This window comes from Dama dama, chromosome 21, assembly GCF_033118175.1.
Source record: "Dama dama isolate Ldn47 chromosome 21, ASM3311817v1, whole genome shotgun sequence".
In the NCBI taxonomy this organism is placed as follows: domain Eukaryota; kingdom Metazoa; phylum Chordata; class Mammalia; order Artiodactyla; family Cervidae; genus Dama; species Dama dama.
Window position 1 is genome coordinate 46,696,324 of NC_083701.1, and position 25,359 is coordinate 46,721,682.

At 38.8% G+C, this 25,359-nt stretch overlaps 1 protein-coding gene across 1 annotated transcript; it reads right to left on the bottom strand.

The window, feature by feature from the left end:
* Positions 1-2,613: 2,613 nt before the first annotated feature.
* UTP23 (UTP23 small subunit processome component) lies at positions 2,614-13,730 on the bottom strand. The gene is made up of 3 exons (XM_061123575.1): positions 13,447-13,730; positions 10,074-10,248; positions 2,614-9,143 (listed from the first exon to the last, which is right to left on the bottom strand). The coding sequence occupies exons 1-3, from the start codon at positions 13,632-13,634 to the stop codon at positions 8,760-8,762; spliced, it is 747 nt and encodes a 248-aa protein (XP_060979558.1). The 5' UTR covers positions 13,635-13,730; the 3' UTR covers positions 2,614-8,759.
* Between the last annotated feature and the right edge of the window lie 11,629 nt (positions 13,731-25,359).

Genomic DNA, 25,359 nt, shown 5'->3' on the forward strand with positions numbered 1-25,359 from the left:
GACAGTCATGAGGTAGGAAGACTAGAGACCCTGGAATAAGGGTGATAATAATAGAGTTCATTCCTCCAGTTTGATTCATTCATTCACTCATTCACTCACTCATTCAACATTTAGTAAGGACCTAAGTGCCAGAAATGACATCAAGCACTACTGGAAAACAAGGGTAAAATAAAACTGTTGTCTTTGAACTTTAATCAAAGAAAAGCCTAGTGATAACCCCAAGTGTGTAAAGGTACTGTTTGAGGAAATGATGAGACATACAAACCCTGGTACTTCCCTGGTGGGGCAGTGGATAAGAATCCACCTGTCAATGCAGGAGATGTGGGTACAACCCCTGGTCCGGGAAGATTCCACATGTCAACGGCCAGTAAAGCTTGTGTGCCACAAATACTGAGCCTGCTCTCTAGAGCCCTCACGCTGCAACTCCTGAGCCCACGTGCTGCAACTACTGCAGCCTGTGTGCCTAGGGTCTGGGCTCTACAGCAAGAGAAACCACTGCAGTGAGAAGCCTGTGCACTCCAACAGAGGGTAGCCCCCCACTCACAACAACTAGAGAAAGCCTGCATGCAGAAACAAAGACCCAGTGCAACCAAAAATTAACTTATTAAAAAAAACCACTGAATTATTCTAATCAGGGATGCTACCTACCTGCCCAGATGTCTGGGCTCGCCATCATTCCAAGAGGTACAAACACAGAGAACCTATGCTAACAAATATGGCTCTTCTAAACATCCATGTGATTCCCAGATAATTTCCTTTCATGCCCTACTCTTTCTGAATATAGAAAACTCTCTAAGTGCCAGTATGGACATTGTTATATCATACAGCTAAACAGCACCATGCTCATATTGCTCACCATGTAAAATACTGACAACTGCTAATTCAGTTTTGGAGATTAAATACTTCATTACCTAAGGATTATCATTTTCACATCAAGTTAAACAAAATATCATTGTACAATAGTTGTAGAAAATGATCATTTGGAAGATGTACCTTTTCAGGATTTACTACCTGTGGAAAGGTTTAGATAATTTGTAACTTTTTGACAATTGAAAGGAACAGATGGTATTTTTCTGACTGCATTAGGGAGTGGATAATGAGCATGAGCAAACTGGCAGACAGCCACTTGGGGTTAATTTCTAGGAGAAAAAGAAATGAAACATTACCACCCAAAGATCTTGTCAGGTAATTTTTTTTCCTTTAAAGAAACTGGAAAAAATTCATACATTTTTTTCTTCTTCAGCTGCTCCTTAAAAATATCCAGAGCACAGAAATGTATTTTGTTCAATCCACTTGGTTGTGTGACTAACTCATGAACAATAAGGATGTATTGTACACCTGTTGTTGAGTCGCTAAGCTGTCATCAACTCTTTTACAACCCCATGGACTACAGCCCACCAGGCTCCTCTGTCCATGGGCTTTCCCAGGCAAGAATACTGTAGTGTGTTGCCACTTCTTACTCCAGGGGATCTCTCTGAACTGGGGATTGAACTTGAGTCTCCTGCATTGGAAGGTGGATTCTTTACCCGAGTCATTGTATGGTAAAGAATGTACCACTGTATGTAGCACTGGGAAGTCCATTGTATACCTACTGTGCAATACTTTTTAACAGTTTTACTGAGATATAATTTACATAACACAATTCACCCATTTAAAGCGTACAAATTCAAGGATTTAATATGCCCACACTGTTGTACATCTAATCACTATAATCAACTGTAGAATATTTCATTACTCCGAAATCCTGTTCCCCTTGCCTCCATCCTCCCATCTTTTCTAGTCTCTAGGTATCCACTTTGTCTCTATAGATTTGCCCATTTTTAACATTTCATATAAATGGAATCATACACTATATGATCCTTTGTTACTGGTTTCTTTCACTTAGCATATTTCCAAGATTCATTCATGTTGTAGTATGCATAGGTATTTTATTGCCAAATAAATTATATGGAGATATATATATATACACCACATTTTATTTATCCATTCATCAGTTAATGGACATTTGGGTTATCTCCACTTTTTGGTATTATGAATAAACCTACTATGAATTTTTATGTTCAAGTTTTGTGTGGGCATATGCTCTCATTTTTCTTGGGTATATACTGGGGAAAGAATTGCTGGATAATATGATAATGCTATGTTTAAGCATTTGAGGGATTGCCAAAGCAGCTGTACCATTTTACACTCTCACCAGCAATGTATGTGGGTTCCAATTTCTCCACATCCTTAACAACACTTGTTATTTCGTGTCTATGTAATTATAACCCATCCTAGTGAATGTGAAATGGCATCTAATTTCCATTTGTCTTTTCACTTTCACAATAATTTTTTTTGGGCTATTTTTATATGGGAGAAAAAGGTTGTGAAAACTTCTCTCATTATCTTTAAAGATTATCCTCATACTCAGATGTGATTTTTTTGCCTGATCCCTCCTCACCTCTATAATAGTATCCCATTTTTTCTTTGAGCTAAATCCTATCCAATCTCAGTCTACATAATTTGATTAGAGCTGACCCCTTCCCCTCTAGCTCCAGAATGAACACTTGAATCAGGCCTGGCTGATTGGAACCCTTAGATCCAGGACTAGATGGGAAAGAAAAACCACACCAGTCATGTGAAAAAGATAATTTAATACAAACACATATTAATCAGGTATCAAGTTTTTAACCATGACACTAAACAGGTAGAAAGAGAACCCTAAAAATTATGGAGGTAGCAACTGCAGGAAGCAACTTCTGCCCTTAAAGCAAGGGGGTAGAGGAAAGAGGTTAGAATTATTAAAACAGGACCTCCCTGGTGGCCCAGTGGATAAGAATCCACCTGCCAATGCAGACTGGGGATACAAGTAAATCCCGTCTGGGAAGATTCCACATGCCTCAGAGCAACTAAGCCTGTCCATCACAACTAAAGCTCTCGCACTCTAGAGCACGCGTGCTCCAACTCCCGAAGCTCGTGCTCCTAGAGCCCATGCTCCACAATGAGAAGCCACCGCAATGAGAAGCCCACACACCTCAACAAAGAGTAGCCCCCGCTTGCCACAACTGGAGAAGGCCCTCGCAAAAGCAGCGAAGACCCAGCACAACCAAAAATAATTCAAAAAAAATTTTAAAAATTATTAAAACAGAACGTGGAGGAGCCCCTGGCGCTGAAATATCTGAGAAGGCAAACTCCAATGTCTCTCAGCTCAGAGGATGGGCCCCAGAAGAATGGGCTCCAGCCAGCTAGTGCCGGCTTTCTGGTGGGGGATAAGGGGTGCAGGCAATAAACCTGTTCTACAAGTGTTATAATTGGATTAGGGACTGCTGGTAAGAAACTGCAGCAGCTAGAGTGAAGAACCCCAGGCACTCAAGGAGTCTATAGTAAGTTCACAGGAAAAAGCACACCCTTTCTTCTTCCATCCTCCTTCCAGGTCCTGCCTTAGTGCCCCTCACTGGCAGAATCTAGGAGAAAACTGTCACCAGAGGATTGTGGTTTGCAGAGTTCCAGCTCCAGCGCCACAACGTAGAGCACAGACAGGTGGACTTGGAACTGACACACCTTTGGCTACTCAGCATCCATGTGCACCCTTCTTTACACTTTAAGTTTTCATACAATGATTCAACAACTCCCAGTTGTATGATGCAACTGTCCTTCATACAAAAGAAGGTATTCTCACACTTCACAAAATCAGAAGATGCAAAATACTATTGGTCATTGTAGCTACATAGGCTATGCTAATTACCCCTTAATTTCAATCTCAGTCCCAGCTGAAATTCTGTTACCAAAAGATTAAACGGTAACGTTAATCTCAAATAAGAAAAACTTGTAGTGGGTGGGAGAGAGATGGACTGGAGTTTGGGGTTAATAGATGGAAGCTATCCCAAGTCAAGGCTATGGTTTTTCCAGTGGTCATGTATGGATGTGAGTTGGACTGTGAAGAAAGCTGAGCACCGAAGAATTGATGCTTTTGAATTGTGGAGTTGAGGACTCTTGAGAGTCCCTTGGACTGCAAGGAGATCCAACCAATCCATCCTGAAGATCAGTCCTGGGTGTTCATTGGAAGGACTGATGCTGAAGCTGAAACTCCAATACTTTGGCCACCTCATGTGAAGAGTTGACTCATTGGAAAAAGACCCTGATGCTGGGAGGGATTGGGGGCAGGAGAAGGGGGTGACAGAGGATGAGATGGCTGGATGGCATCACCGACTCGATGGACATGAATTTGAGTAAACTCCGGGATTTTGTGATGGACTGGGAGGCCTGGTGTGCTGTGATTCATGGGGTCGCAAAGAGTCGGACACGACTGAGTGACTGAACTGAACTGAACTGAATTACATATAGAAAGGATAAGCAACAAGGACCTAATGTATAGCAGAGGGAACTACATTCAATATCCTGGGATAAACCTTAATGGAAAAGAAAAAAAAGAATGTATATATAACTGAGTCACTGCTGTACAGGAGAAATTAATACGACATTGTAAATCACCTGTACTTCAGTAAAAAATACACTTAAAAAACATAAAGAATAAAGCATTTATAATAAAAAAAAAAACATGTAAAAAATATTTGGGACAAGGAGAAGATAGAATATATGTGTGAATGTATGATTCTTCTATACATAATATATATTGTATATTTATACATATGCATATATTTATATGTGTATAACATTTATATAATGTATGTGTGTATGCATATTATATATACATATACACATATAGTTATCGGGCTTCCCTGGTGGTTCAGATGGTAAAGAATCTGCCTGCAATGTAGATCTGGGTTCGATCCTGGGTTGGGAAGATCCCCTGGAAGAAGGCATAGCAACCCACTCCAGTATTCTTGCCTGGAGAATCCCCATGGACAGAGGAGCCTGGCAGGCTGGCTACAGAGTCAGACACGACTGAGCAACCAAGCACATGTAGCTATAGATACATATACACATAACAAGAAAGAAAAGCTTCATAGCTGTTAGAGGCACAATTTTTGTAACTGGTCACAAGGTCATATTTGGTATTTTAAACTTCCATTATTATATTCATTATTTTGCTACATAACAAACTATTGCAAAATTTACTTGCTTACAACAGCAAACATATACCTCACAGTTTCCATGGGTCAAGAATTCATGAGTGACTTAACTGAGTGGTCCTGCCTCACATGAAATCAGCCAAGATGTTAGCTGAGGGCTTCCCTGATGGCTCAGTGTTAAAGAATCTGCCTGCCAATAAGGGAGACACAGGTTCGGTCCCTGAGCTGGGAAGACCCCACATGCCGTGAAGCAACTAAGCCCATGTGCGCCACACCACTGGGCCTGTGTGCTCCAGTGCCTGACTCAGTAACGAGAGAAGCCACTGCAAGGAGTCCGCGTGCAACAGGGAAAACCCAGTGCAGCCAAGATAAAAGTAAATGTTTAAAAAAAGAAGCCCCCAAATGACCCGGTGGCAGTCTCATCTTCCAAATTAATGGAATTATTGTTGTTCCCTTGGTAGAAACATTTCTCCTTTGGGAACTAGACTCCCCACCACCACCCCCGCCAAGCCAGCAAAGCTCAAAGTTGTGAGGGCAAGTAAAAATTCTGAGTGGGTTATACAACATAATAGTAAGAGGAAGTACTCCGACTTCCATCCTTTAATTTCTGGACCCATGTATTCTAGGTATGGAAGTGACACACCATGTATTGACTTCTGGTTCAAATGTTATACTGTGTCTTGTAAGATATTCTTCTAAGAGAATATCCATCCTTTCAAGGTGTTGTCTCCAAAATAGCATTACTTACATAACGACATGTTAGAGCAAGACCATTTAACACCACAAATTCCTTGATCAGAAGCAGTGTTGGTAGAGTACCACATTGGCAAATAAGGCATTTTGTTAAGTGATACTGACATAAGCATAATGGGAAAGAAAAGAAGATTCATATACAGAATAGGCTCTATTCCATTAAGGATAAATTTCTATTCTGTCCATGATGGAAAGGATCCAATGTAATCAACCTGCCACCAGGTAGCTGTGACTGGTTCCTTTTAGAAATGGCTGTAGTGCTTTGAAAATATAGGGAATACAGAATCTGAAGTCTAGCAAACTTCAGAGAATGCAAAAGCACGTGTATTTTATCCCCAACAATGCGAGCTGCCATCCTTTAAAGAGGTTCTTAACATTTTCTTTTCCAAACCACAAAATGGATTATATGTGCGTGCTCCTATGGCCCACCACTTCTTTCTCTAATTTGTACAGAGAAATAAAGCAAGTAGCACTAGCAATTTTCAAGTGGTGGCAGTGGGTAATATTCATTGAAGAACTAGTACAAAGATATGAGATCCTAATTTTGCCAAGAAAAGATACATATAACTAATCAAAGTTTTAAGATATTAAATGTTTTATAATGCATTGTACTTTTTATATTTTAAAAATTACAATTTTATAAAAATGACTTGCTTTCCCAGCTCACCAGTTCTATTAATAGGCAATAAGATAGCACTGAATAAATATAAACCTTGTTAAAAAGAAAAATACCTAAAATTTACGCACTTGAGAGTGTTGAAACGAATATCATCAGTGTACATTTCACTTGCTTTATCACTTTGCCTACATTTAGTAATCTCAACTCTTGTCATTACTGACAAATGTTTTCTCCTCACAAAACTATAGAACTGTATTCACTTTTTTCTACTTTTGCTTTTCTTTTTAAAAAATGTTCCTACATAAACAATTTAAAACAGAATCATGAAATGACAACAGAAAACACTCACCTGGCTTGAGAGGTAATACAGCCTATGTGGTGCTCCTGGTGTAAAGCTAAAATTCCACTTTCCATCAAAAAAGCATCTCTGAGTTCAACTGAGACTATTTCTATAGGAATAAATTTGAATTGTCTCATATTTTTAAAAAGTCATTTATTTCAGCTATAAATAAGAACTTATTCACGAAGTATTTCATACATGATCATGATATTACAAGGATACAGATTAAGAACCACTATTTGAAGGTATCGCAGACTCTCAAAGTCAGGAACTACTGATCAATCTAAGAACTTTATACTTCAATCTTACAGTGTAAAAACATTTTTAATTTTGGCCTGATTGATGATTGAAACAATTTGGGAGGGGCCTAAAAAAGAAAAGTTAGATTATTCAACTCCTAATTGAACTATTTAGACATTTTAAAAACAATATTTAAAGCCAATCTGAGAGAATATTATTCCAAGAATGGAAAAGAATTCTTGCCATTGAAGTTAACATGTATACCCAAAAGAAAAGCACCCTCTCCACTGGACAAATGGAACTCAAAATGAGTAAAGGGATTTTTTTCCCCCCTAGGGTCTTATAAACAATTAAGAATAGAGCATTCTTTATCTTGCTAGATTATTGGCACAATAAATATAAGTTTAGACACACTGGTTGAGCCTCAAAAAATGTACCTCCTACACACTCTATGCGCTACCACAGAAGAGGAAACCAAGAAAGAGTAGAAGGAAGAATCTAGGCTACAGAATAGATTCTCTGGATAAGGACAGGAAATGCCTAGGTGATAGCTGAGCAATATACCTGGCAGAAAACGTTTCCACATTGGAAGTCAGAGAGCTGGCTCCAGAAGTATCACCAGGAGAAAGAAATTACTTGATATTATGGTTTTTCCAGTATGGTTTATACACATGAGAGTTGGACCATAAAGAAGGCTGAGCATCAAAGAACTGATACTTTCTAATCATGGTGCTGGAAAAGACTCTTCAGAGTCCCTTGGACTGCAAGGAGATCAAACCAGTCAATCCTAAAGGAAATCAACTCTGAATATTCATTGGAAGGACTGATGCTGAAGTTGAAGCTCCAATATTTTGGCTACCTGATGAGAAGAGCCAATTCACTGGAAAAGATCCTGATGCTGGGAAAGATTGAAGGCAAAAGAAGGGGGAGGCAGAGGGTGAGATGATCAGATAGCATCACGGACTCAATGGACACCAAGTTGAGCAAATTCCAGGAGATAGTGAAGGGCAGAAGAGCCTGGTGTACTGCACTCATGGGGTTGCAAAGAGTCGGATGTGACTTAGCAACTGAACAATAACAATCATATGGAAAATTATGAGATCCTTTTTAGAATTACTGAATATGGCAAGATCAAGTCAGATGCTAGAAGAAAATGAGCCCATTATTAACTTCTGAAATAACAAAAAAAGTAATATAAGAAATAAAGTCAACCACAGCATGCTACTTGGTTCAGTAGTAAATAAAGCTGATAGCCTTCATAATGAAAATACTGAATTTGAGATGTAAAAATACTGAAATATTAATATACTAGAAAAATGGTGAAGTAAAATAAGTAAGCAAAATTTTCACTCTTTCCAGTAGAAAGTTAATAAATAATCAGCAGCTCAAAAGGTAGCAACATATTCATATTATTTGGAAACATAAAGGTAAATTCTACAACCACTGTATAAGTTGCAAAAGTAAGTTTCCTCTGTGAACATGAAAGGATGAGAATGATTACCTCTTTTTTAGTCACAAGCATTTTGGTACTAGAAGGTATTTTTAAACCATCTCCACATAATGTTGGAGGGTGGGGGACAGCACTAAGACAGAAAGAGATTAACAGTTTTACATTAAAAAAAAAAAAACCCCTACGTTCTGTAAGAAAAGTGAACATGATTACACCTAAATACATCCACTGGTTTTTGAAAAATAATTTTATAAAGGCTTGTGGGTCAAAATTCATTTATAAAAATAAGTACTTTCACAGTTTCTAAAAGAAATTTATTTTCATATTTGAAAGTCTTTAGACTTATTACCCTTCTGCATTCTGCTTTTCAGAAAGTACTTTTGAGGTAGATCTATTTCGGATTCTTTTTCTTTTCCTTTTCTTTTCCGAGGCAGATGAGTTCGTATCCTGTGTTTTTTTCTTTTTCTTCAAACAGCTAAGAGGATTGGGGCCACTTACTTTCTTGCGCTTTCTTCTTCTTCTCTGTTCTGGGTCTCTGACTAAACCCTGCTCCTCTTTGAGTTGCTTGATACTCTGTTTCTCATGCACTGAGACAAGCTGACCGGACTCGACTGCTTTAACAAACGCAATCGCTTTGGGAGAAGGTTTGTCCAAGACTATAGTGTTCTGAATAATAAACATGAGGGGAATTCCAGGCTTCTTCTTTACTTTCATAGACAAATTCTGATCCTATTAAAGAGAAACACAGAATTATTTAGTTCAAATAGAATAATTAGATACCTTAAATAGATTTCTAAGAAGGTAAAGAGGACTATACTAAAAATAAAAGATCACCGGTTTTACTTCTCAAATCAGTATGTCTCACTAACAGTAGTATATTTTATGACAAAGGAAGAAAAACATAAAAACTGAGCACAGTTAAGCGTCAACAATATGAACTCGAATTATCAATATTCTATACTGATCAATATTCTAAGACCACTAATTTTCAAGGACCTCAAAATACAAACAAATGCAAAGGTAAATATGTTAGGTGATATCCATCATTCCTACTCTGATACATGTTTCAGAAAGGGTCAAGAATGCTCAGAGATCGAAAGAATAGAAATAAAGTAGGAACTAGCTGACTCAGATTCTACACTCAGCTCTGCTTCTAATTGTGTAATTTTATAATTCCACAAGCATATTTAAGAAAGTCTGTACGGATGTGAACTTATTAATATTCACCCAGAGGGTCTCTCCTCCCCTGCAGCCCAGTCTTTAAAAGCCTGAAAGAGTTCCATATTGGTGGTATGGTCTCAAATAATATGAAATACAACTTTCTGAATATATGTATTCATATGTAAATATGAATACACATGAATATGTGAATACATATATACATATATACACATAAATAGTATGAAATATAGAAACATGAAAAACATGTATAAACATAAAATGTAAAATCTTTGCTCTACTTACTTTCCTTGTAAGAGCCCTAAAACATATCATCACATCTCTATGTCAATAATTTTTTTATTTAAAAAAAGGAAATTTCAGTAATGAAGAAGTAAACCATTATGCCTAACCATCTAATTTCTTCTAATGACAAATAGCTCCACATAACGTATAAACAGAGATGACTAAAATTGACTCTGGTTTTAAAACTGGTGTCACCTGTGTTGCCAAGAAATAATGGTGAGGATTTCCATCTTCCACCATGGAAAGCAGACATTCTGATCCACTCACTGCATTCTTGAAATGGGGACAATTTCGAACCTGGCATTTTTGGGCAATCAGCTTTGCCCCATATAAGTCCTTTCCCAATGTTTCCAACTCTTTTAACACACATCTGGAAAATAAAGTGTTATTAGCAGCTCACAGTTGTAACAGATGCATATCAGTTATTCACATAAAGTATTAAAAAACAATCTAAGGTCTTTTTCAAAAACTACAAGCCATACAGTAACCATTTCACCCTCAAAAGACCTGGAAAAATGCATACACCAAGTAGAAGGAACTTAATGAATAGCTGAAATGTACTGAGCATTTATCATGTGCAGGCAGCATGCTAACTGCTCTTGACATAAATTCTCCCTTATCTCAAAACAGCCCTACAAAGTTAGGCAGCTTACTTTAAAATTATCCTTATTTTAGAACAGCTTATTCTGGGAGATTTCAAGTAACATGCCCAAAGTCAAACAACTAAAAGTGGTAGAGTGAAATGTGAATCTAAGTAGTTTGACAATAGATGCCCCAGCCAGAGTGCTATAGGCTTCTGTTTCAAGTACAAATCGATACACCTTTAAAGTATTTTCAGCTCAGAAAAGTAAAGATTCTCAACTCACCAGCTTGTTTAAAAGCAATCACAACTTTCCTCACTTTGCATTTTCATATTAAGCTACTGTTTTTCAAAGTGTTACCAATGTGTGTGTGCTCAGTTGCTCAGTCGTGTCCAACTCTTTGAAACCCCATGGGCTATAGCTCACCAGGCTCCTGTGTCCATGGAATTTTCCAGGCAAAAATACTGGATTGGGTTGCCATTTCCTACTTCAGAGGATATTCCTGACCCAGGGATTGAACCTGCGTCTCCTGCATTGGCAGACGGATTCTTTACAACTTTACCACCTGGGAAGCCTAATTTCTCATCCACAAATCTGAACCTCTTATGGAGGAGTCAAATATTAGTATTTTAATAAGATCCCCAGGTACTTCCTCTATCCCACTTAAAAATTATGAGAAATAGTGAATCAAAAGGTTCTTCAACCTGAGCCAACCCTTGCCTGTCTCTACCTTGCCTCATCCCCTTTATCCCATTAGTTTATTTGTTTGAAGAGATTTTGCTTTCTACAGTTACCCATTTTGAATGTTATTTTGAATTTCAGGACTAAATTGCCAAACATTTACTGAATATTTCCCATGGATGGTCTGCCGTCAGCTCTTCATCAAATTCACTATGTCTAAAATCAAACTACTTTCCTGTTTCCAAACTTCTCCAGGGCTTGCTAATGCTTTGGATTTATTATCTTCTCAGATACCTTGTATAGAAATCCGAAATCCTATTTGATCTTTGCTTTCTCACTCCCACCTCTACCCTGCCCCAAAGGTGGGTAGTTCTATCTCAGCTTGGTATTTACTTCTGTGACATCTCCTTGTAAAACCCTGGGGTTCCTGCCTTTCCTCTCTCCCATTATTTCTTGACTAGAATTAACCAAAAAATGGGTTTACCTGTCTTCATTCTCTTGCTTCTCCAACTCACCCCTTACATAGCTGCAGTTATCTTTTCTAGAAGATACTTATCATGTGTGATAGCATTTACCTCCTAACACACACCAAGAATTAACAGAACAGTATGTTTTAAAGTAACCTATCAGTAAGATTAAGGGGGGTGGGGGAAATAAATGAGTAAGAATAGTCATGTCAATAACTGCAAAAGCTGGGTGATAGATATTTTGTGATGCTATTCTATTTTTGTGCATGAAATACTCCAGAAGTTCAGAAGCTAAATTCCTTAGGAGGGAAAATGCAGCAAAATATAATTTCATCCACTACTTTTCAAACATATGTATATTACAGACTGTATTAAAAATGTTAATATTTATGACAGACAGAGCTAAATGGACAAGGCTTGTAGACAGAAGAAATCAACTCTGGAGCACAGGTCATCAGGATCTGGCAGTCCTGAAGGCAAAGGGGATCAAAAACTAAGGGTATCTATGTCCCATCTGAAGCTCTGCCTGGATGAAATCTGTATGAAGTTCTGAATACAGAAAGTTGTTTATGGAGTACTATTAGGTGAGAAAGACAGGCCATTAATATCATATGCAGAGTAAGAGCCCATTCTTATGTGTGTGTGTGTACAAAGAATTGGATGAATGACAGTAGTAAGTCATTGGTGTGGTCTTATGGTCATTTAAATTTTCTTTTTTCACTTTTTAAAGGAAATATTCTACAAAGAAAAAGAAAAACTACTAAGTTTATGAATAGTAGTTCTTTGTTACGCAGCCTCTATCTTCTTCCCAGCTCCTTTCACTGTGCTCTAACCTCTTTCCCTTGCATTTCACAACTCCACTCCTTCGTTCAAGAGTTCTACAAGGGATCTTTTACTCAGAAAATGTCCTTCCCTTCAGAACTGAACTGGGACTGAGCTCAAGTCACTTCCTCTATGAAACCGTCCTTGATTTCATCCTCCCTCCAAACAGCCCCACATGGTTTCATCTTACATGTTCCCACACTTTGAGGAAATGGGGAAACTACACTTGGAGTCAAACATAACAAATAGCGGTTGATTTATGCAACCCACTCTAGCATTCTTGCCTGAAGAATTTCACGGACAGAGGAGCCTGGGAGGATACAGTCCATAGCGTTGCACAGAGTCGGACACGACTGAACGACTAACACTTTATGCACTTTGCTGGCCATTCGGTTTGGGAGATCATCCTGTTCACACAGTTATCTTCTGGCTAGAGCAGTGCCTGGCGTTCAAAAAAGGCAGCTGAATAAACAGAGGACCTTGCACAAAGTTCTTAACATCGAGTCTGGCCTTATCTTTCTGGGAATAGAAGGTGTCACACCATGAGGCAGTTGTGAAGCTTGAAAAATTCTTAAACTGGGAAAAGCTTTGCAAACAACCAGCAACCACTTCGAGGAGACAGGTTTTGAGATACCAATAAACGACTTTTATAGCAAATTTATAAGTAGTTACGATCTTTTTTTTTTTTTTAATCAGATGAGTAATTCTAGGCTCAGAGATTAAAGAACTTGCCGGAAATCACAAAACTGGTAGCACTGGGATCGGAAGCCAGGTTGGACTGCAAAGGACATGTGCTTGTCCTCCAGACTAACGACAAGCAAATACCCCACGATACTAATGTCCCTCTACACGGTAGATACTCGCCCACCCTCCTCCGCGGCGCCGCCGAACTGTCAGCTCCTATTGGGCGGGGCGCTTTGCCCCTCCAGGGATCACAATGGATGCCTGTGAGCAGCGGCCCGGCTGCTGCCGCACTCGCGGGTTTCCCGCGCCTCCATCCGGACCGGCCAGGCCCACCTGGTGGTGCACAGCTGAGTCTCCGCCATGAGGTAGCGGGGCAACTGCTCTCGCAGCTGGATGCGGCCCCGTAGCGCCGCCTGACAGAAAGTGCCGTCCAGCAGTATCTGGTATGGCTCGCGGACTCCAAAATTATTGCGGAAGAAGCCAAGATGCTTCTTGGCGTGTTTCTGCCTGGTGATCTTCATGCCTGGCTTCCCGGGCCCAGGCCACCCGACCAGGACGCAGCTTCGAATCAATAAACTATCCCACGACCGGCAAAGTCTGCTTACCCGGAAACAAACACCCTTGGCCCCGGAAGCAAACGCCCCCATCTGTCGCCCCCGATTTACGTCACACCCAGACAAGCGCGCGCTTCACGGTGGTGCCGGCGCTCTAAGGGGCACGCCCTCGGAGGCGGAGCTTGCGCTTAAGCGGGAAAACAACTAGATGTGTGGTTAGGTGCGTGCATGCGCAGTCAGGTGTCAGACTAAAAAGGCTACACGCTGGTGGCGCTAGTGGTAAAGAACCCGTCTGCCAATGTAGGTGGATGTTAAGGGACGTGGGTTCAATCACACACACACACACACACACACTGTGCCTCTTGCCACACACACACACACACTGTGCCTCTTGCCACACACACACACACACACACACACACACACACACACACACACACACACACAGAGCCTCTTGCGTGTTGCCTGGCACAGCAGCTGAAAAATTGGCGTTATGATAATCAGTGAAAAGATTGAGCCTTAATATGTCCTAGGCACTGTCAATGTTCTAGAGAAGTTACCTTATATTTCCTCCTTTAATGTTGATAATTCTCAAATGCGGGAAGAAAGGGGCCAAAGTATATCGGATGACTGCGATTGGGCCGGTTTGTAACGGTTGCCTTCCTATAAAGAAGTTGAGCCTGAGTACTAAGGGCACCTGGTTCTTTAGTGTCAGAACTACCAGTAGAACCCAGGTCTCCTGCCTGAAGTTCAAGTGTTCTGGCACCCCACCACATCTCCCCCTTAGGACCACTGTGTATGAGTGGTCCTATACGCCAAATGTCAGGGCAAAAAGTACTACCATTTTGCATTTCTTCTGGAGACTGTCCTAAAGGACGCACAAGGAGCGTTTCAGGAGGACTTCTCAAGAGCTTCCTTTTCCAAAAGTCAGTGTCCCTAAATTAGAGTTCTCATTCCGTCCCTGACCCAAGTCATTTGACCTTGAGCAACTCCCCAAAAAAGCTGGTTCAACTTCCTCACTGTCAAATAGATCGGCAGGACTAGATGACTTTTTTTTCCTATAGCAGATTTTTATTTATTTTTCATTTATTTTTATTAGTTGGAGGCTAATTACTTTACGATATTGTAGTGGGTTTTGCCATACATTGACATGAATCAGCCATGGATTTACATGTATTCCCCATCCTGATCCCCGCTTCTACCTCCCTCTCCACCCGATTCCTCTGGGTCTTTCCAGTGCACCAGGCCCGAGCACTTGTCTCAGGCATCCAGCCTGGGCTGGTGATCTGTTTCACCCTAGATAATATACATGTTTCGATGCTGTTCTCTCGAAACATCCCACCCTTGCCTTCTCCCACAGAGTCCAAAATTCTGTTCTGTACATCTCTGTCTCTTTTTCTGTTTCGCATATAGGGTTATTGTTACCATCTTTCTAAATTCCATATATATGTGTTAGTATACTGTATTGGTCTTTATCTTTCTGGCTTACTTCACTCTGTATAATGGGCTCCAGTTTCATCCATCTCATTAGAACTGATTCAAATGAATTCTTTTTAATGGCTGAGTAATATTCCATGGTTCTCCAAAGAAGACATACAGATGGCTAACAAACACATGAAAAGATGCTCAACATCACTCATTATCAGAGAAATGCAAATCAAAACCACAATGAGGTACCATTACATGCCAGTCAAGATGGCTGCTATCCAAAAGTCTACAAGCAATAAATGCTGGAGAGGGTGTGGAGAAAAGGGAACCCTCTTACACTGTTGGTGGGAATACAAACTAGTACAGCCACTGTAGAGAACAGTGTGGAGATTTCTTTAAAAACTGGAAATAGAACTGCCATATGACCCAGCAATCCCCCTTCTGGGCCTACACACTGAGGAAACCAGATCTGAAAGAGACACATGCACCCCAATGTTCATCACAGCACTGTTTATAATAGCCAGGACATGGAAGCAACCTAGATGCCCATCAGCAGATGAATGGATAAGGAATCTGTGGTACAGGACTAGATGACTTTTAAGAACCTCTTTTATGTCTGTAGTCTCCAGGGTAGGAAGATTACCTACTGGGCTACTTACTAACAGGGAGATACAAAGCAGACCAAAAGTTTAGAAATACTTGGTCAACTTGATTAATGAAGAGGGTGAATCTGAAAATTTTGAGTTCCCTGATGACTAATTGCTACATATCTACTTCAATTCTAGGCAAAATCATTAGAGAGTGGGAGTATGGGATTTTGCTTTTTTTCTTTTGACCTGGATCTGTCCCAGATCTAGTCTGGCTGAAGATTGAAAGAACCAATGCAGAAAAATAACTTACAAAATGATAGAGCTGTATCATTTGCATTTGGGGTTTTATTTGAAGACACAGGTTTATGAAACTGGAATTGAAATCTTCTATAATGTAAACCCTGTCTTGATTCCCAGTACAACATCACTTAAATGGCTGCATCTTTTAACCGAAAATAAATCTAGGAGTTGGAAGCCATGAAGAGTTACTGTAGGACTGGAATCATGGTTCTTGAGTATAATTCCTCATGACCTTTCAATCTGAATACTCTCTTTATCCCTGTGTGCCAACACCCCACTCTGACTATAATCCCACCACGGACAGAGAAAATATACTATCCCAGTCCTGCAAAACAGTTAAAACAGTTTTAAAAACAGACTCATAGATTTATCTACCAGCTCCATCCTGTTGGCCACATTTCACTAGTAAGAAATATGTGGTTCGGGCCTAGGACTGAGTCATATTTTTTTTTTTTTCAATTTACTAAACTGTAGCAATTTTTTTCAAGGTCTATGTATGTGACAGTGCTATTTGCACAACCATCCCTTATTTCACAAGCAAGAAGACAGTAGATACCAGTGATTATCAAGTTTAAAACAGAATTTTCTGTTACATCAATGTTTCTCAAAACATGATCCTGGGACATGCAGAAAGGCTGTGAGTATGCTGGTTTAATATGCCCATTTGATTGAGAACAAGTATTGAGGGAGAAGGATACTATTCAGAGAGGAGGTGACATTTATTACAATCTCCTGCAAGTCATTTATTATGCATATTAGTGATCCAGAAGGACTGTCTTCAGTAAAGCGTCACTGTTTACCCAATGGGACGTTTTCACTAAGTGGTCTACTGAGTATATCTTTGCCTGATGCCAAATGACCTAGTATTGAAAAATCAACATTTGGCCACAACAAAGGCAGGAACCAAATATCGCCATTATTGGATGAACTATTTGGATATAAGTTTGAATCTGAAATTTTACTTTGCAAATTATTATAATATTATTAGCTTTTAAAAATAATCATTGAAAATTCTCTTGACCTTAGAGTGCAGGAACAGTAATGTCTCAGCATTGCTAGCTGCTGTTTTTTTTCCCCCTCAGGTCACTCACTACACTGGATATTTTCCAGGCCAAATAGACATTCAGTTGCAGTAGGGGATTAATTTATTTTTCTTTATTTTTTCATAGTCTTCATATTCTTTATTACACCTGGATCAAATATAATTTATATGTTGTTGTACACAATTTTGAAGCTCTTTCTTCATGAAATTTTGATGCAGCCAAGTTGACATGAATATGATTTATTCTTGCAAGGTATGACTAATTCCCAAACAAGACTTTTCATGAAAGATTCATGTCCTAAATGGAATTAAATAGGTAAATATTAAATGCAGTTCATAAAGCTTATTTTGTTTAATTTCATAAATGCTCATATTCCAATAATTCAGCAAAGCTGTCATGATATTATTCTTCCTTATATTCATATTTAAATATTTATAAACATTTGTTAACATCTATTAGCTCCAAAGGAATGCAATGTTCCCCTACTGTTACCCAGCTAACATATTCCTTAAATAAGTAATTTCCTAAAATAAATAATTTAAAACAACTTAGGTAAACTGGTTTGCATTGAGAGCCTATTAGTACTTCACTAAGATCCCCTAAACTCCATCTGGGACTTGCTTACTGTGAATTTTTATATATAAGGGAAGGTGTTACAAAGGTTGGTTCTGCTGCCATATTTTTAAAAAACATTTTATGGTTTTCAAATTATAAAACTAACACAGGCCTACTATAACAAGAGGAACAATAAAACAACACAAGACAGGCATCTCCTCTTCTTTGCCAAAATAATACATAATAATCTACTGGGTACCCTTCTATGATTGTTTTCATATTCACATACTTATTTGCATGTACATCTGCATATGTATTTAGAGTTTTTGTCACTTTGTTATTCAAAAATGAAATCATATTTTATCACTTCTGTCCATTTTAGTTTTCTCACCCAATAATCTTTGTGAAAGTCCCGACGCATATTCCAAGTTAATTGGCATAGTACTTTTTCATTATTTTTAATGACTGCATGAAATTTCCCACAAAATCCCACATGTAACATAATGGATGTGGCACAAACTGTGAATTGACACTCAATATCTCTTCTCTTCTCTTTAGTAGGTAGGATCCTAATTTCATCCTGGACAGTAGTGTGCCCAGAAAAGAGAATCCATGTCCCAGACACTGTGCAGTTAAGTATAGTCATAGGATTAAGTTTTAGCCAAAGATAGGTTAAGTGTAAGTGTTACAAGGAACTTCTGGGAAAGCTGCTAAAAGGAAATTGGTTTCATTTGCTGGTGGGCACTTCTGTTTTTTTCCCATCATCTTTCTAACCACTCCTAGGATTTGGATGTGATAAAGGGGAACCTAGTAGCCTATTTTAGAGCAAGAGGTAAATGTGAGGATGGAGGCCATGTGCTAAGCTAGCAAAGTAGAAAAGAGAAAGAGCCTGGGCCATCGGTGACTATGAAACTACCTTTCCAAATCTAGCCTTTTAACCTCTGAGCTTGTTTTACATGAGAAGAAAAATAAACTTCTATTGTAGTTTAAAAATATAATTTTTGATTTCTTTTCATTTTCGAAACTGTATCTTTTTTAGAGCAGTATTAAGTTTATAGCAAAATTTAAAGGAAGATGCAGAGATTCCCCATGCAGCCCTTGCCTCCACACATGCAGAGCCTCCCCCAGTATCAATACCGCTCTCCAGAATGGTACATTTTTTTTACCCAAGAAGGACCCTACATCAAGACATTGTTTCTTTTATATACAGCAGTACCCAAACTTAATTGATAGACTAAGTTAAAACTGTGTGTGTATGTACTCACTCCCTCAGTCCTAACGGACTCTTTGCCACCCCATAGACTGTAGCCCACCAGGCTCCTCTGTCCGTGGGATCCTCCAGGAAAGAATACTGGAGTGGATTGCAATTTCCTTCTCCAGAGGATCTTGCCAAACCCAGGAAATGAACCAGCATCTCCTATTTGGCAGGCAGATTCTTTACCATTAAGCCACCTGGGCAGCCCCACATAGTACCTTAACTTTACCTATAATTCACTTAAAACTTTTATCCCATATGCCAGTGGGAAATAAAATACTGTAACCCTGAGTTCCTGTTTCCTTTACCTGTTGAACTCTCTAGCTCAGGCTTATCTCAACTCTGCTAGTAAACGTCAATCAGCTAGGCATTAGCACAGGGGATTGTCGTCAGGGCATGCAAGTATGCTGTTGTTTGTTGTAGTTGTTGGTTACTCACTAAGTTGTGTTCGACTCTTGCGATTCCGTGGACTGTAGCCTGCCAGGCTCATCTGTCCACGAGATATCCTAGGCAAGAATACTGGAGTGGATTGCCATTTCCCTTTTCTGGGGATCTTCCTGACTCAGGGATCGAACTCCTGTCTCCTGCATCACAGGCTGGTTCTTTTACTGCTGAGCCATCACGGAAGCCCAAATTAAAACTACTTGCCAGAATTAGAGAATTTTATCTTGGCAGATGTCTTTGATAAAACTTCGATGTTCGTTAGTTTTTGCCAATATAATTACCCTTTCTTTGAACAGTTTCAAAATCCTAGTTTATAAGTTTTTTTTTTTTTTTTGAAACGTAAAATCAGTTCAGTCCAGTTGATCAGTCACATCCGGCTTTGTGATCCAATGGACTGCAGCACGCCAGGCTTCCCTGTCCATCACCAATTCCCGGAGCTAGCTTGAACTCCTGTCCATCAATGGTTGGGTTGGTGATGCCACCCAACCATCTCATCCTCTGTCGTCCCCTTCTCCCGCCTTCAATCTTTCCCAGCATCAGGAGTGAGTCAGTTCTTCGAATCAGGTGGCCAAAGTATTGAAGTTTCAGCTTCAGCGTCAGTCCTTCCAGTGAATATTCAGGACTGATCCCCTTTAGGATGGACTGGTTGGATCTCCTTGCAGTCCAAGAGACTCTCAGGAGTCTTTTCCAACACCACAGTTCAAAAGCATCAGCTCTTTGACACTCAGCTTTCTTAATGGTCCAACTCTCACATCTGTACGTGACTACTGGAAAAAACGTAGCTCTGACTAGATGGAACTTTGTTGGCAAAATAATGTCTCTGCTTTTTAATAAGCTGTCTAGGTTGGTCATAACTTTTCTTTACAGGAGCAAGCGTCTTCTAATTTCATGGCTCCAGTCACCATCTGCAGTGATTTTGGAGCCCAAGAAAATAAATCTGCCACTGTTTCCACTGTTTCTCCATCTATTTGCCATGAAATGATGGGACCGGATGCCATGATCTTAGTTTTCTGAATGTTGAGCTTTAAGCCATCTTTTTCACTCTTCTCTTTCACTTTCATTGAGAAGCTCTTTAGTTTCTCTTCACTTTCTGCCATAAGGGTGGTGTCTTCTACATATCTGAGGTTATTGATATTTCTCCCAGCAGTCTTGATTCCAGCTTGTGCTTCATCCAGCCTGGCATTTCTCATGATGTACTTTGCATATAAGTTAATAAGCAGGGTGACAGTATATAGCCTGGACGTACTCCTTTTCCAATTTGGAACCAGTCTGTTGTTCCATGTCCAGTTCTAACTGTTGCTTCTTGACCTGCATACAGATTTCTCAGGAGGCAGATAAGGTGGTCTGCTATTCCCATCTCTTGAAGAATTTTCTACAGTTTGTTGTGATCCACACAGTCAAAGACTTCGGCGTAGTCAATAAAGCAGAAGTAGATATAAATGTAAAATACTTTTTCAAATAAACTAAATCTTTTTACATTCTATAGAAGCTATCTTACCATTTGTTTATTTTGAAAGTATAAACAATTTGATTTGAACTAAGAGTGTCAGTGGAATGTATCTCCTGCTTGGAAAAGTTAGTTAAATATTGAAGAAGCTTTGCTGCTTGGGCAAGAAACATCAAGGAACTGTTTGTGTCACCCAGCTGTCAATTAAAGGAAGCAAGCAAAATTTCTGTCTGTTGGCCTAGTTGGTTCCATGGACTCTTCCTGAAATGATGAAGGAGACACTGTGTCTTAGAAAAAAAATCACAAGGGATTGCTCTTTGTCAAGGATATGTCTAAACCAGACAGTGATCAGCAAATAATTCACCATTGGTTATCAGATGGCTGTTGTCAGGTGGCTGTAAAATTAGACTAGCAAATTTGCTTGCTAAATAGTTTATTTGAATGAAATTATACAGAGAAAAAATACTGCCATGTGAGGTAAGTTAAAAGGAATTAAGTTTTTCATAATAGATCTGAATAGTGCTCGCCACTGGAGTTTCACTAACAAAGTGTTCAGTGGTATTAATTAAAGTAGTAAAAACATACAATGGGGGAGAAAAGCAAAAAGTTGAAAAGCGGTAGCAATGTGCAAAATGTTTTACTTTGATACGTGCATAATAAATAAACCATCATTTGAAATTTAATGAAATCATAACTGAAACTGCCAGAGAAATTCATGCTGTATGGGGTCATTCATTTTTTAACCTATCAAAGCATTTTTAGAAGATTAATGAATCCTTATAAAATTACTCTAGGTAAGCAAATATTATTACTATTACCTAAAGGAGTTTAAAAATTGAGAATTATGTCAGATATGGCACTAAAGGATTTTCTAAAAACATTATTTATTTATATTAAACAAAATTTTGAAGACAACCCTTTCACTCATGGTTTAGTATATATTTTTAAGCAGCAGGGGGACTTCAGGGCAGAAACTGAATTTCTGGTGGCAAGAAATTAAACAGGCTTTCAATAATTCAGTAGAATATTATTTCAAAGTCTTGTGTTTATAACCGAATTACACCAATACAAGGTATTAATTACATGATATTATACCAAATAAAAGTCACTGTTAGAATCTGTGCTAATGTTTTCAGTGGAACTCATTTTCTTTTAATATTAGTTGTTAGGTCATACATCAAAATACTGGGAACAGAGAAGATCAAATATCATTTTAAAACCTATTATTATTTTAACAAACACATAGAAAATACCTACATGCTGATTCATAGGTAATATAATTCATAGTATTATTTTCTTTTCATTGGTTCTCTCCTAACCCTCTATTGTGACTTTTCATAATACTGAACAAAACATTTGGTTCTTCAAAGTATAACCTCCCTTAGTCTCATTCCACCTAAGTATACAAAAGGCATATGATTTAAATCGATCTCAGATTAAAGAGAAAGACTTTTTTCCCCATCGTTGGGGAATAAGTTTTCTTTTTCTTACGAGAATTATAAAAATGAAGTGTATTGTGTTCTTTGGTACTAGCAGCTATTTTGAGGTTATAGGGGTAGCTAGCCAATTTGTGTTGTTGTTCAGTCACCAAGTTGTGTCTGACTCTTTGCGACCCCATGGACTGTAGCATGCCAGGCTTCTCTGTCCTCTACTATCACACAGAGTTTGCCCAAACTCATATCCATTGAGTTGGTGATGCCATCCAAACATCTTATGCTCTGTCATCCCCTTCTCCTCTTGCCTTCAATCTTTCCTAGCATCAGGGTCTTTTCTTATGAGTTGGTTCTTCTCATCAGGTGGCCAGAGTATTGGAGCTTCAGTCAGGGTGGGCACAGAACCAAAACATGACAGAAGACAGACAAGAGATTCATAAAAATGTAGAACTGGAGTCTTTAGGCTGCTTCATTTGTACATACCTCTAGACATTTAATTGTGTGACAATACATTTCCTTCTTTTTTAAAATTAATTTATTTTTCAATTGAAGGATAATTGCTTTACAGAATTTTGTTGTTTTCTGTCAAACATCAGCATGAACCAGCCATAGGTATACATATGTCCTTGTTTAAAATAATTTAAACTGTTTTTTGTTTATTTATCTATTTTTGGTTGCTCATAGCCCAAACCAATGGGCTATCCTAACCAATGGACAATTTGTTAAATCTAGGTAACAAAATGTATTTTTAAAGGAAAAATAATATTACCTGTGTAATGTTTTACCTTAAGGACATTTAGGATGTTCCATATATGTCCTTGTTTAATCCCAGACACCATGGTGAAGAGACTGGAATGCAGAAGTGTTGCTATTAGCTGCTTTCAAGTATCTCCCAAAGGCATCTTTTCCAGTCTAGTTACATATTAAGCAAAGTGTTTATAGTGTTTTAAGCCAAATGATTTTCTTCGGTCAAGCAAATATTTGTGAACATCTAAAGAGTGTGTGAATTTAATTCACAACTTCAGTTTTGCCCCATTTATGTGTTGTTTCTTCTGGCTTTGCTTATGTTTGATTTTTGTTCTCCAGGCCTTGTTCAATTGTGATGGCACTATATGTTCTTTTAGAGGGGAGGAGATGAGGCAACGCTTGCCCTTTCCTCTCATTTCCAGAGTAGCATGTTTCTGATCCCTTCTTTATAACTGAGTAGTGTTAAAGTAGACTTCTTGTTTCTCTCTATACCCTCTTACTTATGACACTCTAACAATGGAGTGACTAATTTGATATTTGGGGAGAACTTGTAACCATCCTGTAACAGTATTTCCTTTTCAAGGGGAAAAGATTTTTGTGTTCCTTTTCTAGAAAATAATCTACGCAGATGAGATAAAAGCATACACCCTTACAGGCTTCCACTGAAAATTTTATTAAAAATGGTGGTTTCTTTGTTCCTAATGGTTACCAAAGAAGAACCATCCTTCACTTGTATGTCATGAGTGTACAGTTACTTCTCAGAGGGACATTAATAGAAAGGTCAGAGGACTTTCTACCCTCTTCCTTCATACCAAGGCTGGAACTGATGCTAAGTTGGCCCTATAGAGGTTGCCTAAAAGCCCTGAGCTCAACTTAGACTGTCGAGATGTCCAAAGGAAACTTGCCTTCCGTAGAGGGCTGGGAAAAGCCAACAACTGAACAGGAATAAACTGACATTAAAAAAAAGAAAACAAACAAACAAAAAAAACCCCCAAAACCCTTTGGCTCATCCTAATACTGAGTAGGAATAAAGTAACATTTTAAGAAATTCTTTGGCTCATTTTTGGTGTCTATTTTGTTGCATTGAAGGGTATTTAGGTGAGTCTTAGCCAACTGAGAGGAAACAGCTCTAATACTGTGGGTATTAGAAACAGCCCTAATGGTGGGTCCAAGGCATGGACTGGTCACAGTCTGACATTCATGGGGCTGTGTTTTCCGAGTGGGTTGAGTTACCATGCCACAAAAGCAGACCCGGTCAGACTGTTTATTTTTTCATTTTTTCACTCAGGTATGGCAGGCTCTCCTTTGCTTCCTGTCCCCAGGTGGTATTCAACCGTGGGCAGGGCCCACAGCTTGCTTTGGAAGGGCCTTGCCATCCTCTCTCTGTGCCTCTGACTAAATCTGAAATATTTCCAGCAAATATAGAACTTTGCTGAAAACTTTAGTTCCTTGGATAGAGAGAATGAAGAACATATTGTTGGGGATATAGGGTAAATTTGTCTTTTCCAGTATATGAATATCCATAGTGAAATTAATAACCACAACATCAAAACTGCCTTTTGGAGGGATGCTAAAGTACAACTGAATGGTTGTAAGCAACTTTCTTTGGATGATCAAATATGCTTAGTGTTGTTTAATTTCTTCTGCATGTTGCAGGCTTGTTTTGCTCTTATTTTTTTAGGATCTCGAAGAGGAAGATTAGGTTATTGATTTGAGATATATCATCTTTTATAATGTATACATTTAGCTATAAACTTTCCTCTCAGTACTGTTGTAACTGCGTGCCATGAATTTTGACATTTTATATTAATATTTTCATATTTATTGAGTTTCCTCTGAATAAATTCAGTGTGTCTTAAAAGTTCCCTTAAGACTTCCTCTTTGATCCATGGGTTATTAAAAGCATGTTGTTTACAATATTATAAAGCAGTTATCCTTCAACTAAAAAGAAATTTTAAAAGAAGCATTTTGCTGTGGGAGAAGGCGAGGGTGGGATGTTCTGAGAGAACATCATTAAAACAAGTATACTATCAAGGGTGAAACAGATCACCAGCCCAGGTTGGATGCATGAGACAAGTGCTCAGGACTGGTGCACTGGGAAGACCCAGAGGGATGGGATAGGGAGGGAGGTGGGAGGGGGGATAAGGATGGGGAACACATGTAAATCCATGGCTGATTCATGTCAATGTATGGCAAAAACCACTACAATATTGTAAAGTAATTAGCCTCCAACTAATAAAAACAAATGGAAAAAAAACGAAGCATTTTGTATAGTTTTCAAGTATTTGGAAATTTTTCAGTTACCTTTATATTTTGACTTCTAGTTTGAATCCATTCTGCTTGATGAACATGCTCTGAATGATTTTTTGAATAATTTTAATTTCTTTAAATTTGTTGAGGTTGGTTCCTCACTCAGGATATGATCTCTGTGTTCCATGGGGTTCTGACAA

What these genes read in the sequence shown, in the direction of transcription:
- UTP23 (XM_061123575.1), bottom strand. Translation starts at nt 13,634, where the DNA reads ATGAAGATCACCAGGCAGAAACACGCCAAGAAGCATCTTGGCTTCTTC. An exon ending in ACTCAGCTGTGCACCACCAG is followed by an intron (nt 10,249 to 13,446) that starts GTGGGCCTGGCC and finishes TTTATTTTCCAG; the next exon opens with ATGTGTGTTAAAAGAGTTGG. An exon ending in ATTATTTCTTGGCAACACAG is followed by an intron (nt 9,144 to 10,073) that starts GTGACACCAGTT and finishes TCTCTTTAATAG; the next exon opens with GATCAGAATTTGTCTATGAA.